The sequence below is a fragment of the Mizuhopecten yessoensis genome, unplaced genomic scaffold (assembly GCF_002113885.1).
Source record: "Mizuhopecten yessoensis strain PY_sf001 unplaced genomic scaffold, ASM211388v2 scaffold3423, whole genome shotgun sequence".
NCBI classification, from domain to species: Eukaryota; Metazoa; Mollusca; class Bivalvia; order Pectinida; family Pectinidae; genus Mizuhopecten; species Mizuhopecten yessoensis.
Window position 1 is genome coordinate 102,588 of NW_018405037.1, and position 15,337 is coordinate 117,924.

Consider the following 15,337-nt stretch of genomic DNA (forward strand, 5'->3'; position numbering starts at 1 on the left):
TTTAAACATGACAGCCATTCTAAGTAGAGAAAAGCTATCTAGCTTATAACCTTCCTACAGAAAGCCTGAATATAACTTGAAAATCCTCTATGGAAGTGGGTGCAGTTAGCTAGAACCATGGCAAAGTATACCCACTAATATTTACTAGGATCTAGCTTCTCATTGCAGGATTGGTTTTTCAAGTTTCGAAATATTAATTAAATTCCTTGATGTTTAACCTGATCATCCGAACTATACAGTGAGCCAATGTATTCCTTCATAAAAACCTTCAAAGCAAAAATTGAAGGTCTAAAAAGCCAGGAGATGTAGAGATTCTAGAACATCTGACCATATGTCCACTTGTCTACATGGAGAGGGCTATGTAAAGGAGTCCTGTGGGGGCTGTAAATCACACGGCACATGTATCTCCATCCCCCCTACCAATCCTCCTACCATCTGATAAGCATGTTTCTCTGACAAAAACTACACCATTTCATGGGTCATTTGGTGCAAGACTCCCAAGTAGCTAAAACCTCATCGCAAAAAGTGATTTCCCATATGAACATTATCCACTATAGATGTATGTATTTAATTATCCAATCCTTTATCTTGTTCAAGGTTTTCACTCATTTTAATCCTTTTCCTTTTCTTTAGGAAATAATCTATGTTTCTGAAAGTCAATTCTACTACTTCATAATGTAAGAAAATTGAAATTTGAAAAAGAAAAGTAAAAAAAAAATGAAAAAATAAAAAGTTGAAAGCATCAAGTATCTAGATTTGGCTGAAATATGATGATATAATACATCTACTCCACAGATGTCAAATTTCGAAACAGAAGTTTAAAGTTGGAAACCAGCTGCATGTTTCATCATGTGTATATGCATCATGTGTTATGATTCCATTTAGAAGAAGGTTTTTTAGCTGCACGATATTTAGAAAATTAAAACTCAACTTACATGTACCATCAATGCATTTTTATCTCGCCTCTATGATAATATTGAATTGCATTTTCTTTTCCTTAATTTATTTCCTTTTTGGTTGGGGGGTGTGCTTCAAACATATTCATGCATCAATTATCAACTCTAAGCCAACTCTTAAAACTATTCATAAAACTAACTCGACAACCCTGTGCATTTTTGTATATAATTTTGATTGAAAATAGAAAATTCAGCAAAAATCATTTAGAAACAATATTTTTCCTATTTCGTGAAGTGTGGTTCTTAATTGGAGTTTATTCTCGTAAGTTACATTGACAAACCATACTAGGTAGGAAGGAGATGCACGTATTAATGAGGAGTGTAAGATGACCTTGGTTTTGTTTCCCCTAAGGTGATGAATTGCCACTTAATATAAATCTGAATTATCAATAAACATATGATGTGTGCATGTTTAGTGATAAGGAAATAACTGTGTTTTCGATCACTGCAGCTTGTTAACACCGAGAAGGAAAATGCACAAAGCAGATCTCTCAAATATAATATTAAGCACAAAACAGATCTCTCAAATCTTATATTAAGCACAAAGCAGATCTCTCAAATCTTATATTAAGCACAAAGCAGATCTTTCAAATCTTATATTAAGCACAAAGCAGATCTCTCAAATCTTAATATTAAGCACAAAGCAGATCTCTCAAATCTTATATTAAGCACAAAGCAGATCTCCCAATCTTATTTTCACTAAAAATAGGACAAAATTTAATCTGTTATCTGTCACAACATCCTGGAGGTATCACTTGCTATGCTATTCTTTATATTTACTTCCCTAATTCGGGGCCCTTCCTAAATTTATATATGGATGTTTGTAGGGAGAAGATTTGGTATTTAATGTGTTTGAGGAAAACTTACAATACAAAATTATGAAATAATGTTTAGAAATTATAAGACGTACCATTTCTTTTTTCACTGTCGGCAGGTTTCATCTGTATTGGATGATGCATCTGAAAAGATAACAAAAAGGAAAAAAACATTAAATAAAATAGAGATTGTGTTTCACATGGAATTAATTACTTGTGAAAAACAATGAAACATGCAAGAGTGTATTTTATAATGAACATCATCTTTAAATAATTTACAACCCAGCCCATAACATTGTATGATCATATGAAGGTCTATTTGCAATTTCCTTTGTTTTAAACTACCTCCTCTTCCTCAATAAACCTCATTTTTTAGCATCGGGAAGAATCCAATTTCTTCTACCAGTATCAATTCTCTTGTTTTATACTACACACAGACAATACTTAAATAAATAATAACTAGAGATTTGTTTTTGTGATGTTTTCCATTATTAGCAAATATGCATAATTGCTTGCATTTATTTGACCTTGAGCCTAGAGGTGATGGTCACAGTGACCTAAATACAGTGCACTGCACACCTTCTATGGTGCATGCATGATATAAATAACTGTAAGTGGTTTGATGAAGATATCTGCAACATTATTTCAAATCTTTACACTTAATTGAACTTTGACCTAAAGAACAAGGTCATGATGACCTTATTACATTGCAGATAAAGGTAATACTTCTGCCAGAAATGTAAGTTTTCTTGAAGATTTCATTAAGATATATATCCAACTGTTTAAAAGTTGTAATTCTACCGAAAACTTTGCTGCACGATCTTTGATATATATATTTACTGTGCACTGCACACATTCAGTGTATGATACAGGTACACCTCATGTTTCATCAAAACATCTTTGCCTATTTTAACCCTTTCACCACTGTAGACCATAATGGACTCATCCAGATCAATGTATGGTAGAGTCTACCAAATACCTACGGGTGAAATGGTTAATGTTAGTGACTATCTGAAAATTTTGCACTTATCTGACCTTCATCAGGTCACAGTGACCTAATTACAGTACGTTTCACTTCTTCTGTGGGTGATAAGGTAAACTTCAAGTTTTATCAAAATAAGTGAACTACTTAAATGTCAAGACCCAAATAAGATGAAATTTGAAGAACCAGAAGAACCAGTATATCTACAAATATGTCTCCCTGTCATTCAAAGAGTCACACAATAACGTGTTTTCAATATAATATATGTTGTGAATTAATTAGCTATAGGTCACTGATAATGAAGGGGAATTGTAATATTTCTACACGACCAGCTGCTGTGTCATGGTGTTAATGAAATGTTAGTTTTCAGCAAACTTTACAAAATGTGACTTGTGTAAACTGCCTGTATCCAATATATGCTTCCATCAAACTTCAGCAACAGCCTTCAGCTGAGCAGATTAGCTACAACAATCAAACTCCTATCAGATATAATTAATATTCATATCAACACATAAAATCTACAGCAATTTGAGTAAACAACTAAGAAGTGATAGATAATGTGTCAAAACTGTTCTGGCTTGTGTACCTCAAAAATCTTGTGCTTTTAAATGCTGGTGCGTGTTATCAATCAATCAATCGTGTAAAACAACTATTTAAATTGAGCAATATATAACTCAATCATCCAAAATTATATGTGTACGCAAGAATGATGTTTCTGAAACAAGTTAATTGATCTGCAAACACAGTATATAGAAAACCATTAAAGTTATAGCTTTGTTCAACATCAAGTATGACGAAAAAGTTTGTATCCAATCCTCCCTGGATTTTAACATGATGAATAATTGACAGAGTGAACAAAACGAGGCAATGTGACAGGGTTTACACGAACTGGTAGGAGACCTGTCAACTCGTCGATAATATGGAGAGAAACCTACTGCAATATTGATACCATGGTGCCACCTCATGCAGTTCAAATTTAATTCTAGAAGCGAGAGAAGAGGAACTGTCGGTGATCCTCATCATTAGGTACATCTCTGCAAATCATCAGGTCTGTGTAAACTGATACTGAGAGATATAGCCAGTAAATGTCAGAGTCGGGGTGTCTAAACATTAACAAGCTGCCTGAAGGCCTGGCCAGGTGTCTCTCAGGTAACTCCTGCTACCTTACAGGTGAACAGCATTAAAATACCAGTATACACATAACATGTGAAACCTTTCAACACGAATACTTTATATCACTATTTAAACTTGGCAAAACCTCAGTTACATGTTGTAATGGCCATTACAAACATGTTGTTATACTTTTTTCCCCAGTAACTTTATATTTTGTGTGAGCAAACTCATGTTACATGAAAGGAAACAGCAGCATACACACAGGCAGGTCTATATCTGGAGTGACCCTCCGTTATCGTCTTATGTTTAAGACTGGGGCTCATCAACACGACTATTGTTTAACAATTTCTTGGTGTTAGCCAGAAGGCCCAGGCTCAACCTGTCACTTTCTTTGACTGCAATCTTTCACAGGACACAGCAACACATGATCATGACCACGATGTATATAAGCTAGCCAAGTCCAATCAATTCGAAACTCTTCTTTTTTTACTCGAACGTCACAACTCTTTATTTTCCCAATCAAACTTTCCGATCTCATCAAAATATTAAATACCCAACTTAAAATGTTTGGCCTTTGTAAGTAATTCTGCATTATTACCGTAGACTGTTTTGCTTTAAATAGGTTATGAAGTATTACGTTACGTTTTTTAGTGATATAGTATAAAACACTTCTGTGTATGAAACTAATTGCTTGTTTTTCAATTTTTTTTACCTGATCCATAAATGTCACAACATGGACGCTATATTTTTTTCCTATTTGCAATCTAGTAATATCTTTATCAGTTCATTACACCTACAGCTCACCAAATTATACATGTATATCCCAAACTAAAGCTATCAGTGAAAATCAAGACACGCTGCCAAGTCATTATAATTCAAGACACGCTGTCAAAAATCACCTGTTTAAGTCACCTCACTATCAAAGATGGATGTACAAACATTTGATCAACACAAAATCAATTAGCACGATCATAACAACATGTGACAGCGATTTCCTATGCTGGGTGGTTAATTCTTCCCTAGCATCATGTGAAATTATTTTATGGAAATTTCAACAAGTCAATCTCTTGATATCAGAATCATCAACTTCACACATTGGTTCAAATGTATTAATATTTCCAAGACATAACTAAACAATGATTTGTTATGTATTTTAACATATATTATTTTCACACACTGCTTGCTAACTGAATTGAATGAGTGATATATGATACTTCCATAGGGATTGATAACTATTTGATTTGACAACAATAAATTAAATTGAGATACCAAGTTTATGAGTCCAACATAAGACTTATTATGAATATCTATATACAAATTTATTTAAATGCAGTTTTTTTCTTTTAGCATTCGTCTTTCTATTCAGGATGTTTAATATCAATTTACATATTTTTAAGTCAGATTCTATCTAAAGCCATGTGTCAGTTTTGTACCACTTAATTGGGGATCAGATGTGCCATTCTGGCAACTCATTATGATTCAAGTTTCCTTCAACCATTAAATATTTAAGTTTTAGCAACCATGCTATCAGGTTGGGCACCTCTTTACTCCCTAAACCATCTATCTGGATTACCATTTTCAACACATCAATTCTAGAAGGCCCAATTTTCAACAGTACACAAACCTAACAAAGTAATTAAAAGGCATTTTCTACAATGCAAGCATCAAATTTATGTTGGAAGAGCATGACAAGTTTCCACACCGATGGCTAAAGTTACGAGTTTTAAAGTCGTCTACTGTTACAGCTACAATGAATTAAAGAATAGGTGCCTGTAACATTTGAAGTACAATACAAAATTTAAATCTGTCTTTCATATTTTGCCATCTATAAAATTATTACTTTCGAAATCCCTGTCCCGCACAAAGGCCCATATTTATCTCTATTGTTTGATAGATCAACTTTTATAAAATAATCCTTTCAAAATAAATTTTTAAAAAATACAAAAAAAGTATTACCCGGAAGCTGCTGGATTTTATGCCAGTTGCTTGTAATAAAATAATGTTACATTAAATAAGTGTACTTAAAAATTTCTAAACAGTTTTAATTCAACTAAAATTTCAACTTGAAGTATTAACCAGTATTGATCTAATAGATATTACTACACCTTTTTCCATTCTCTTTTTGTTAGCCAAGAAATCCATTACAAGAAATACGATGAAATGAAAATGTTTAAATGAAAATGTTTAAATGAAAATGTTAACATTATTTAACTTTCAACAAACTTTCATATCAAAATATTCAACCATGTACAGGGTTTCATCTCGTAATATTCTGCTCAAAGTACGATGGAAGCAGTCAATTTCAAAATGACCTTTTTAAGCGTCTAAAAAGGTCATTATGTTCAATTAAACTGATTTCCTTATTTAGATATTTAAAAGCCAGAAGGGTTCAGCAATGACCTAGTAATGTTCAAGTATATGTGGAATTATTTTTCATTGTACAATGAACTGGAAAATGCCTAATTCACAAGTCTCATATTTCCCAAAAATTCTTTTTTATCATGCTTGAGATTGATAAACAGATAAATGTTTTGCTTAGACTAGCATTAATGTAACTTCTTACAGATCCTTTTTCACAAGAAGCAATTCAAATTTATTTTTTTCAATAAACAACGAATTGACATTTGAATAAAAAGCTGGAAGATTCAGTAATACTCAACTTTGACCTTCCAGGAGGTCTATGTTAACCATTTAAATGTACATATTCACCCAACAATGCTCAAGGTTTTTTGATTAATTGGATAAATTGGAAAAATCAGCCCAGTATACAATTTATGACTCAACAGACCCCTCCTGTAACAAAGTGGAACCCTGATTTTGAGTACTTTGACACGACATGATATACCATACCATCAAAGACGACAATTAAAATTCTGGCCTGTATTTGAAAAGTTTTGTGGCCCACAATAAATGTAAGTTATATCTAACCTGATATGTCATTAAATCATTATGAAAGTCGTCACAGTGCTGAATGACAAACCATAACTTTCTAATGAACACTTGTCAATCTACATCAATAGGTATGAAAGACATGTTCAATAGTTCTGTTATGTTACTGGATAGCCAAGTCACAATATATCATCTCAACATTTCCTCCCCTTTTGAATTGAATTCCATTCAAATATTACCATGAAATATTGAATTTTTTCCATGTACTTTACAATCATAATGTTTACTTTAGAATGCCAGACAATGGCTCGGAGACGACTTTCATTCATGCCAAAAGAATGCCAGTAATGAGTATTTACATGTTCCACTGCACTGACAGTTTGCCGACAGTAGTAAACCTGACGCTGTAATGCCACTGCCAGACTTCTGGCGGTATAACTACAAGCAGGAAATGCGTTACACTACTCTGTCGAGATCTTATGTATATGTCCCGATGAACAAGCATCTTTGAGTTAGTATGACTAAGGGGAGGGGAAAATGAGGAGCCTGTGAGGAAATTCACTCCTGCACACATCATGTGTAAGCCATGACATGACTCTGATAAGAATCCCCTCCCATCTGATGAACTTGAGACCCTGTTTCCTGATAAACTCAACTCCAATTAGAACTTATCACCCAGAGACAAGGATTGCTCTACGTTTGTAACTTGTCAACTCTACAGGGTAAATATCAAGAGCTTTGTAGAGACTTTGTCGGCCATGTTTTCTGTAAATATGTCATCACACCTGTGGAGATTGTGAGACTTCAGTGTCAGGTAACCAGTATAGAGTGAGTGTAGTGAGCTAATTGTGATGTGGATCAATACATGTACTTCAATCATTTTCTACAGCCGACATCATCATCCCAACCCATATATAGGTATCACTCCTGACACCTTCTAGTTGGTAACAAGGTTTTATGTACAGTAGTAACTGTCAGATGTAACAGAACAATACTTGTATATATACGTTCAATAGTTAATATAATTCCTTAGTTTTGTGAATAGTAATCCAATTCCATACATCACAGAAATCTTGAATATTTCCAAACCAAAAGAAAACATTACCATAACATAGAATGTGTAGGTCTTTAAATGGGAAAACTATCCTACATATTCATAGAGTTTTTGTTCAATCATAGTGTTATTCATAAATATCTGAGATTCTGATTAAGCCTGAATCACAACAGAACTTTCACAATTGTTTCAGAATAAATATGCCTTTCGTGTAGATTTGTTTTTTATTTTGGGTTTGTTTTTTTCAAAGTTATTTCTAACTTCCATTGGAATTCATTATTAAATTAAGTTATATTTTAACAACAAATACTCAAGATTTGACAGACTATGCCACAATTACACAGGGTTCTAGGAAAATCCCATATGTTTGAGCTTTGTGCTATTATTTGTTCTGAAGTTAGGATCCAGACAAGAAACTCCTTTTTTAAATAATTGACCTTGGCCTCCAGCACACCAAAGAGTCATCAATTAATAGGGTCCTTCTCCTCGACTATTTTCGACAAACCACATTCCAAAATTAAATAGTCATGCAATCACAAAATGCAATTGATGATTCTGAACATTATTTATATCACTGAAAACCATCACACAGAGAAAATCGCTCGCTTAAAAATTAGTCTACATACATTTTTGATAGACCAACATAGATTCTTTTTTGATGTTGTCACCACACCTAGAATGAGAAAAACTCTGTAGGTATTCCGTGTCCCTACTTGAGATGATTTACTTTGCCAATGCTGTAGTCATAGTGATGTGGGATAGACAAGGTTTGACACAACATGACAACCAAGCACTACACATACCACCAACATATGTTATCATTTTCCTCATATCCTTCCTCTTCCTCACTAAGAAGATTGGCTAGAACTGACAGAGCGAAAAAAAAACTGGCACGGAGCCGTTCAGTGTTGATAAGGCACCCAAGCACTGCTTTTTAATGAAAACATGGACTTGAACAGATTTTTCTTAGTGCGCAATATTGAAGCACTGCATTCTTTAATGATCTGCTTGTTAAAAGTGAAAAAGGTTAAAAAAAAAAAATCTGTTATAAGCTGGTGTGCGGTTGGCAGTCGGCCACCTCGGACCAGTCTATACGCTGTGAGAAGCGGGAGTGGATAATGCCAGATATTCTTGGCATGGCTGGATCCAGCAAAAAGCACAAATTTACATCTGTGTTCTGTATATATTTCTCCCTTCCCCTGGTCTATGTATATACCCAATATTATAACTCGTTAGCTTTCTGGTAATTAGAAGACCCTCCCCCTAACCGACCAACCAAACTTCTAACTTCTTCCAGAATTCTCCACCCCCAACCTCAATCATTCTAAAACCATTATTACTATTTGAACTATAAAAAAAAATTCTTGATATGAGCGAGACCCAACATTCTGATGAGCACTTTATCAGTACTCCAAACCCTAACCAACTACAAAATGGCACTAGTTACTCCCAGTCCTAACCTTTCATAATATAACTCTTTTATCTGCTCCAGGGTCCACCTGTGCTATGGTAAATATGTTCCAACATTGTATAGAAATGTTTAACTTATTTTGTGCCATTATGTCAAAACACAAGATGCTGTGTTGGTTTGTTAAGTGAAGTACCCTAGCTTTAAGTGTGTTCTCTCACTCAGTAAATTAAAAACGGCCAAACAACGAAATATCTTACATTTAACGGAAGAGATGGATGATCATCATACATAAAACAGTGTATAATGGTTAACCTGTATATCATGTGTACTCTACACTCATTATCAATGGAGCAATTTTATCTCAATACCAATTTACTGTATCGCCAGACAGATTAACTTACACTTTGCATGAAATTGAATTTGAAAGATATATCAACAAAATACAAGATATCAAATTCCCATAGATTATTACCTAAAGTTTGGTGGAAAAACCTGTTTGCACTAAGAAATTTGGGCTTGATTTAGAAAGTAACACTGTTCAACAATTATCAGTTGTGAAATGGGCAATTTTAATTTTCAAATGCCAATTTTGAGTGTCTATATATCTCCAGTATCAGTAAACAAAGTCTGCTATATAGCAGGCTAATAAAAGGCTTCCCACCATTCTGAGTAGGCGTTGTGTTTATAAAAGAATTGCACAGCTTTCCATAAAAACTTAAAATTTCTGAGGATGTCTGGGCCTATGAATTTCCACATAAAAATGAAATGAATAGGCTTGCTTTAAAATACACTTCACCAAATCATAAACAGACTATGATACATGTACCATTTTTACTTTTCTTTTATTCACTCCAATGTCTTACTGAGAAAATGGGAAAACTTTATTTTCTTCATTCCAGCACTACAATGTATATACCAGATCTGAAATCAAATGCATCTAATAATTCAGAAACTTATACAAGACTTAAGAGAATAAAGGAGGCAATACAACATATATGATATCCACAAAAGTCTGATTTCTAGAATTTTCCAGAAATAAATTAATTTATGATCTCAGAAAGTGACCTGGTTTTTAATTCATCAACTCTGAAAAGGATGGGAGATTTAAATTTCCAGCAGGCCACAACTGGAATTAGAAGGATCCACAGGATGAGACCTATAAATGATTGGCTGTACATAAAATCCTGGTTATATTACCCTTCACTCTTAATTAAATCCTATCCTGGGGATTCTCCAACAGAAGGACCACTACTGCTGATCTTGATCACAGCACATAAATGTCATCAAGTGGTAGTCATAATAGAAAAAATAGACATGTCATTTACATAAACACCTAATTCATAACAAAAGTTATATGAATTATTCAATTCAGATGTCTTAAACTTTCACACAGAGGTGATAAATATTGTTAGCATACCGGTTTTCCCAGGTTACTGTACTTAGTATGTATATCGTTTTGTCATAATATCTATGCCCATTTACATCCTGAGTTCGTTTTGAAAGCCAATACAGAATAGAATCTACATTTTTTTTTTCTAATTTCAGCATCATTACTGAATGTTTCACGAAGAGTACAACATAAAGGAAACACCTGTTAAAATGCATCTTTTTATTTGTTTAATTTTCAGCTCTATTACTGAATATATCACAAAGTGTTAAAATAAAGGAATAACAAGATGAAAAAGACTAGACTTTCGTTATTCTGATTAGATTTTATATAAAAAAAAAATTATAGCAGCCACGGGACAACGTTTCCTGAAAATACAGATTGGGTATCCAATCTCTTATAAGAAAACCAAATTTCACAAATTGCATAACTATACTTTACTTTTATTTTCAATCACAACAAAAGCCAGAAATAAATACAAGGTCTACTTAAGGCCTATAGCTGTAGTAAACCGAGCGGTCTGTATACCAACAATCAAATGCCTAGCTTTTCCTTATCACGAATTCTTACATAGCAATAACCAATTCTAATCCTGCTGTACTATTTTGGTGGCATTAATAATATGGTGTGGAAGCTTAACAATAAAATTTGTCACTAAACCCAAATTCCTAATCTTATTACCAACCGATTTAGTGGTGTGACCAGAACTCTTGTGATAAGACAAAGCGATATTCCTGATTTGGTGTTAATGCCATTGACAGTCTGTGATCCTGCACTAATGCCTATTAATGTCAATTCCTCAGCCACTACCCTCCAACATGGTTTTCTCTATACATATTGATCAACAAACACAAAACAAATAGAACCCTACAGGGTAAAAACCTATTGATTTCTATGTAAACCTGTGATGGGTATTGCCAGTCATCTCCCCCATCATTATCAAGACCTCCTACAAACCGAAATGGTTCCTGGCATTCTATATGGGGCTAATTCAAACGCAGAACCTATACAGGGCGTTGAATGAGACAGATTTACACTCCCTTCACTGATCAAATGAGAATAATTAGGAATTATTAAATCGTGTAATGAGAATCGACTGCATTGTTGGTGGACATCAGCTGGCTGGGATGAGATCAGGCTACAGCGACTGCCAGTGTAGGTAGCTAGACACTGGTCAATTATGGGACAGCATTGACCATGGAATGGTATACCTGTCACACCGCTGTGTACATTTGTTATAGTGTCAAGTCAACAGTGTTTGGTTGGAGCTAGTTTTGGACAATCAATTGAAAGTAGAAAATGATGGAGAGGGAATTACGTTGACCATAAAGCTTGGTCTCCTGGTTATTATTGATCAACAACTGTCCTAACCTGACTTGATTACTATTCAAACAACACACAACTCTCAGTCAAAGCCTTCCAAAGGTCGAACGCCACAAGCAGCGACAGGATGTAGTATTGATGGACTTATTCGTGGTGGATTTGTCTTTCATAGCAAATGTCCTACTATCAATCATCCCTTACACAAAATAAGCCTCCTGCCATTACTTCCACACTATGGGAGACATATGAACAAGTCAACACAATGCAATCAAACACCCATTCCGCAGTTTGAGAGATTCCAAAATTGATGACTCTGGGCTGTTTTTTTAACATGTATGCAACAAGTCTTAGCTGATTCAAGCCATCAAATCTTAATAAGATTTCAATTTCAAACCATTCCAAGCATTTGAAAGAGACTTTCTGGAAACAAAATTAGCTAGGATTTTTTCACAGTGGTGTAGAAAGGAAAAAAAAATCAGTAAGAAATGCATTCAATTAACACATTCTATAAAAATGTCAGGCACCAAAGATAATAACTACTACAACGGAAAAGCCTCGTCATCTCCTTTGGAAAACCTGTCACTCATTTAATTGCAAATGTTAGCGCTAGGGTTCTGACCCTCTCGAATCGTGCCCTACAGTAATCACAGCTGATGCAATAATATTGCTCTCCCCAATTCCAGTACTTCCTTCCTGAACAAAAACAAACCGCACCACTAGAGTCTGTGTCGCCAGTGCTTGGCAGCCTCAACAGGAGCCATTAGGGATAGGCCAATTGTGTGACTTATTGGTTACCAGATGCCAGGAAATCAATAGTACACGATCTGTACACGTCACACGGGCAATAAGGACCCAGGTAATATTAACAGGCCAGTTTAGAGTGCAGAAGGAATCAAGATGTTGTAGGACAGAGAATGGTGAATACAAAATCAATGCATCATCTGAAATGTCAGATAATCTAAGCCTAATACGGAACAATCCTAAGAAAACCAATTTAGCCTTCACGCAATTGACACTGAAGGACAGTTTAATGATCAATACTGAAAATTAAATCTTTCACTTTCCTCAAATGAAAAGTGCTGATACTGGTCACTTCATACAAATGAACAATACTGAAAATGAAAACTTTCACTTTCCTCAAATGGAAAGGACCAAAAGATGATCTCCTGATAATAGGTGAAAAATATTTTCGTTACTTTTATTGTTTTAAAACAGAATCCTGTATCTCAGATACACTACTAGAAATATAACAAAAGCATGTAGATCAACATAGAACTTGTTTTAAGACTGAAAGTAGAAGTTTATCACGAGGATAAATAAACAGGCCTACCACAATGACAATACAGAGAACAGCCATGGGCATGTGTTTAGATAGGCATAAAACCCCAAGAAAGTAAATGTATTACCACAGACGGCGCAAGAAAACTCCATTTACAAGTGCTGTCATTGCAAATTGTCACACTAAACGACAACTGGAGAGTACGAGCATTGGTATTGTCAAATGCTGCCAGCTGTCCGATAGAACTGTCGTACACAATTTGCTCCCTGCCATGGCGTAACACTGCCAACCTGTGTGGTACCTACACCCCCTCACCAGTTAACTAGCAATGATTACAGTGCCTGCTATTCTCACCATCAGAAATGAAGGCTTTTCCCTTTTCAAGAAGATTTTTTTTTTATTTCTGTCTTGTGCGTTTCTTCAAAGCATACAGCAGTGAACATACCCAGATTTCCACCAGCTGTGATTGAGATCTAGACCATACAACCTGTAACAAGTTTATCTCCTGGTTCCCCAACATCAGATCTCCAATGATTTCAGTTAACCTGTGTAATGGTAGTAATGTGTATGCTACTGCCTCATTACATGTGTGAATGTAATCTCTACTATCTGTAGGTTATGGTTCACCTCCACAGCAGGAGAGCTCGTCATCTTCTCCTTAATGACACCCAATTCTATACCCGGTCCCCTTATTATAAAACATTTACACAGCTCCCTTCACTTCTATAAAACGAAGATGGATGATCTTATCACAAAACATAACATTGTTTCTCAAACTTAAGCAATAGAGTTTGTGGGTTTTTTAACTTTATTGATGTATATCTTACAAGGGAACATTTATTAACTTTCAATTTTCTTTTAATACAAAAAGGTAAGCAGCATTTGAGTAAACCACGCTATGCGACATAAACAAACCCATTATGCTAGTCATGTTTTCAATGAACCTCATTTTGCTGGAGAAAAAGATCTCTGATCATACTGATCATTTGTCATACTGTTGACATATTCCAAAGAAAAAAAATCTTTTCTGCCTTTAAACTATTTGATTTGAAAATGAACAGAAAATGAAACTACTTTAAAATTTATTTTTAAAATTTTAAAAGGTGTCATATAATGAATGCAGCTGCCTTGATACAGTGAGTGTGAATTGTCCAATGATAAACAAATGCTAATATTACTCAATAAATCTTGGTAATAAAAAGAAATTCTACCGTCTACCTACCCATGAAAACGGAGTCACAATACTAATTAAAATCTGAAGAATATCAATTTTGCAACAGTCAGACAGGGAACTTACTGCCCATCCTATGTCCCTAGATAATTTATAGTTACATACAAATTTCAAGGCTCCAAAATTTGTGAGTTTTAATGTCCATGAACGTCTTTCGTTTCATCAACAATCATGTATGTTGATGTCTACCTTGAATGTATTAACTTTTCCTCCTTCAATGCAAATTCTATGTCTAGAAACTGTCTACATGGATTTCTTCAATTTGACTTTTATCTCATAAATCTTTTTTTGGCTGAAGTCTGTTTACAAACCCGTCATTAGGATTGTAAGTCTTTGAACAATCTAGACATTTAAATTACTCACTTGCTTGCAAAGACTCTTAGAGCTTTGATAAAAAAAAAAATGAAAAAGAAAATAACACTTTGTATCAGACATAAAAATTAACATTTAATATGACAGCTGATTGAATTTTTTTAATACCACATTCTTGAAATTTGTTGTTATAATGTTTAATGGTATAGTTCGGAAAATATGTTTATATTTATTGACAAGAACTAAAATGATTGTCAAGCTTGGTGTGGTGTGGCCCCCTTTCATTGCGCATGCCCCTGAAATATTTCTGTGACCATCGCTGGTTCCCAGGCAATAGCATCAGGTTCTAATCAGTCAGATAGTCAGTTATACATAAAATATGATTTGTATTCCATAAATATGTTTTCTGTCATATTTTCAAGTAAGAAAACCTGATGGCAGTCTGAATGATTTGAAATCAATTCCGCCCTCATTATCGTTGGCTTTACAAACCGTCACAGCAACAAGCTTTTCTAGCGCTGACAGCATCAGACAAGATATGCAACATTTATCCGAGTGTTCTGGATTTATGAGGTGGTATGACAG

General features: G+C 34.5%; 1 protein-coding gene across 11 annotated transcripts in view; it reads right to left on the reverse strand.

Annotated features, from left to right (window-relative positions):
- The window catches only part of LOC110447449 (CUGBP Elav-like family member 2), an 80,970-nt gene that overhangs the window by 41,866 nt on the left and 23,767 nt on the right, over positions 1-15,337 (reverse strand). For all 11 annotated transcript variants that reach the window (XM_021493156.1, XM_021493151.1, XM_021493152.1 and 8 more), the window contains exon 4: positions 1,867-1,915. In XM_021493156.1, coding sequence (XP_021348831.1) covers positions 1,867-1,915 — 49 coding nt within the window. The remainder of the gene's footprint in view (positions 1-1,866; positions 1,916-15,337) is intronic.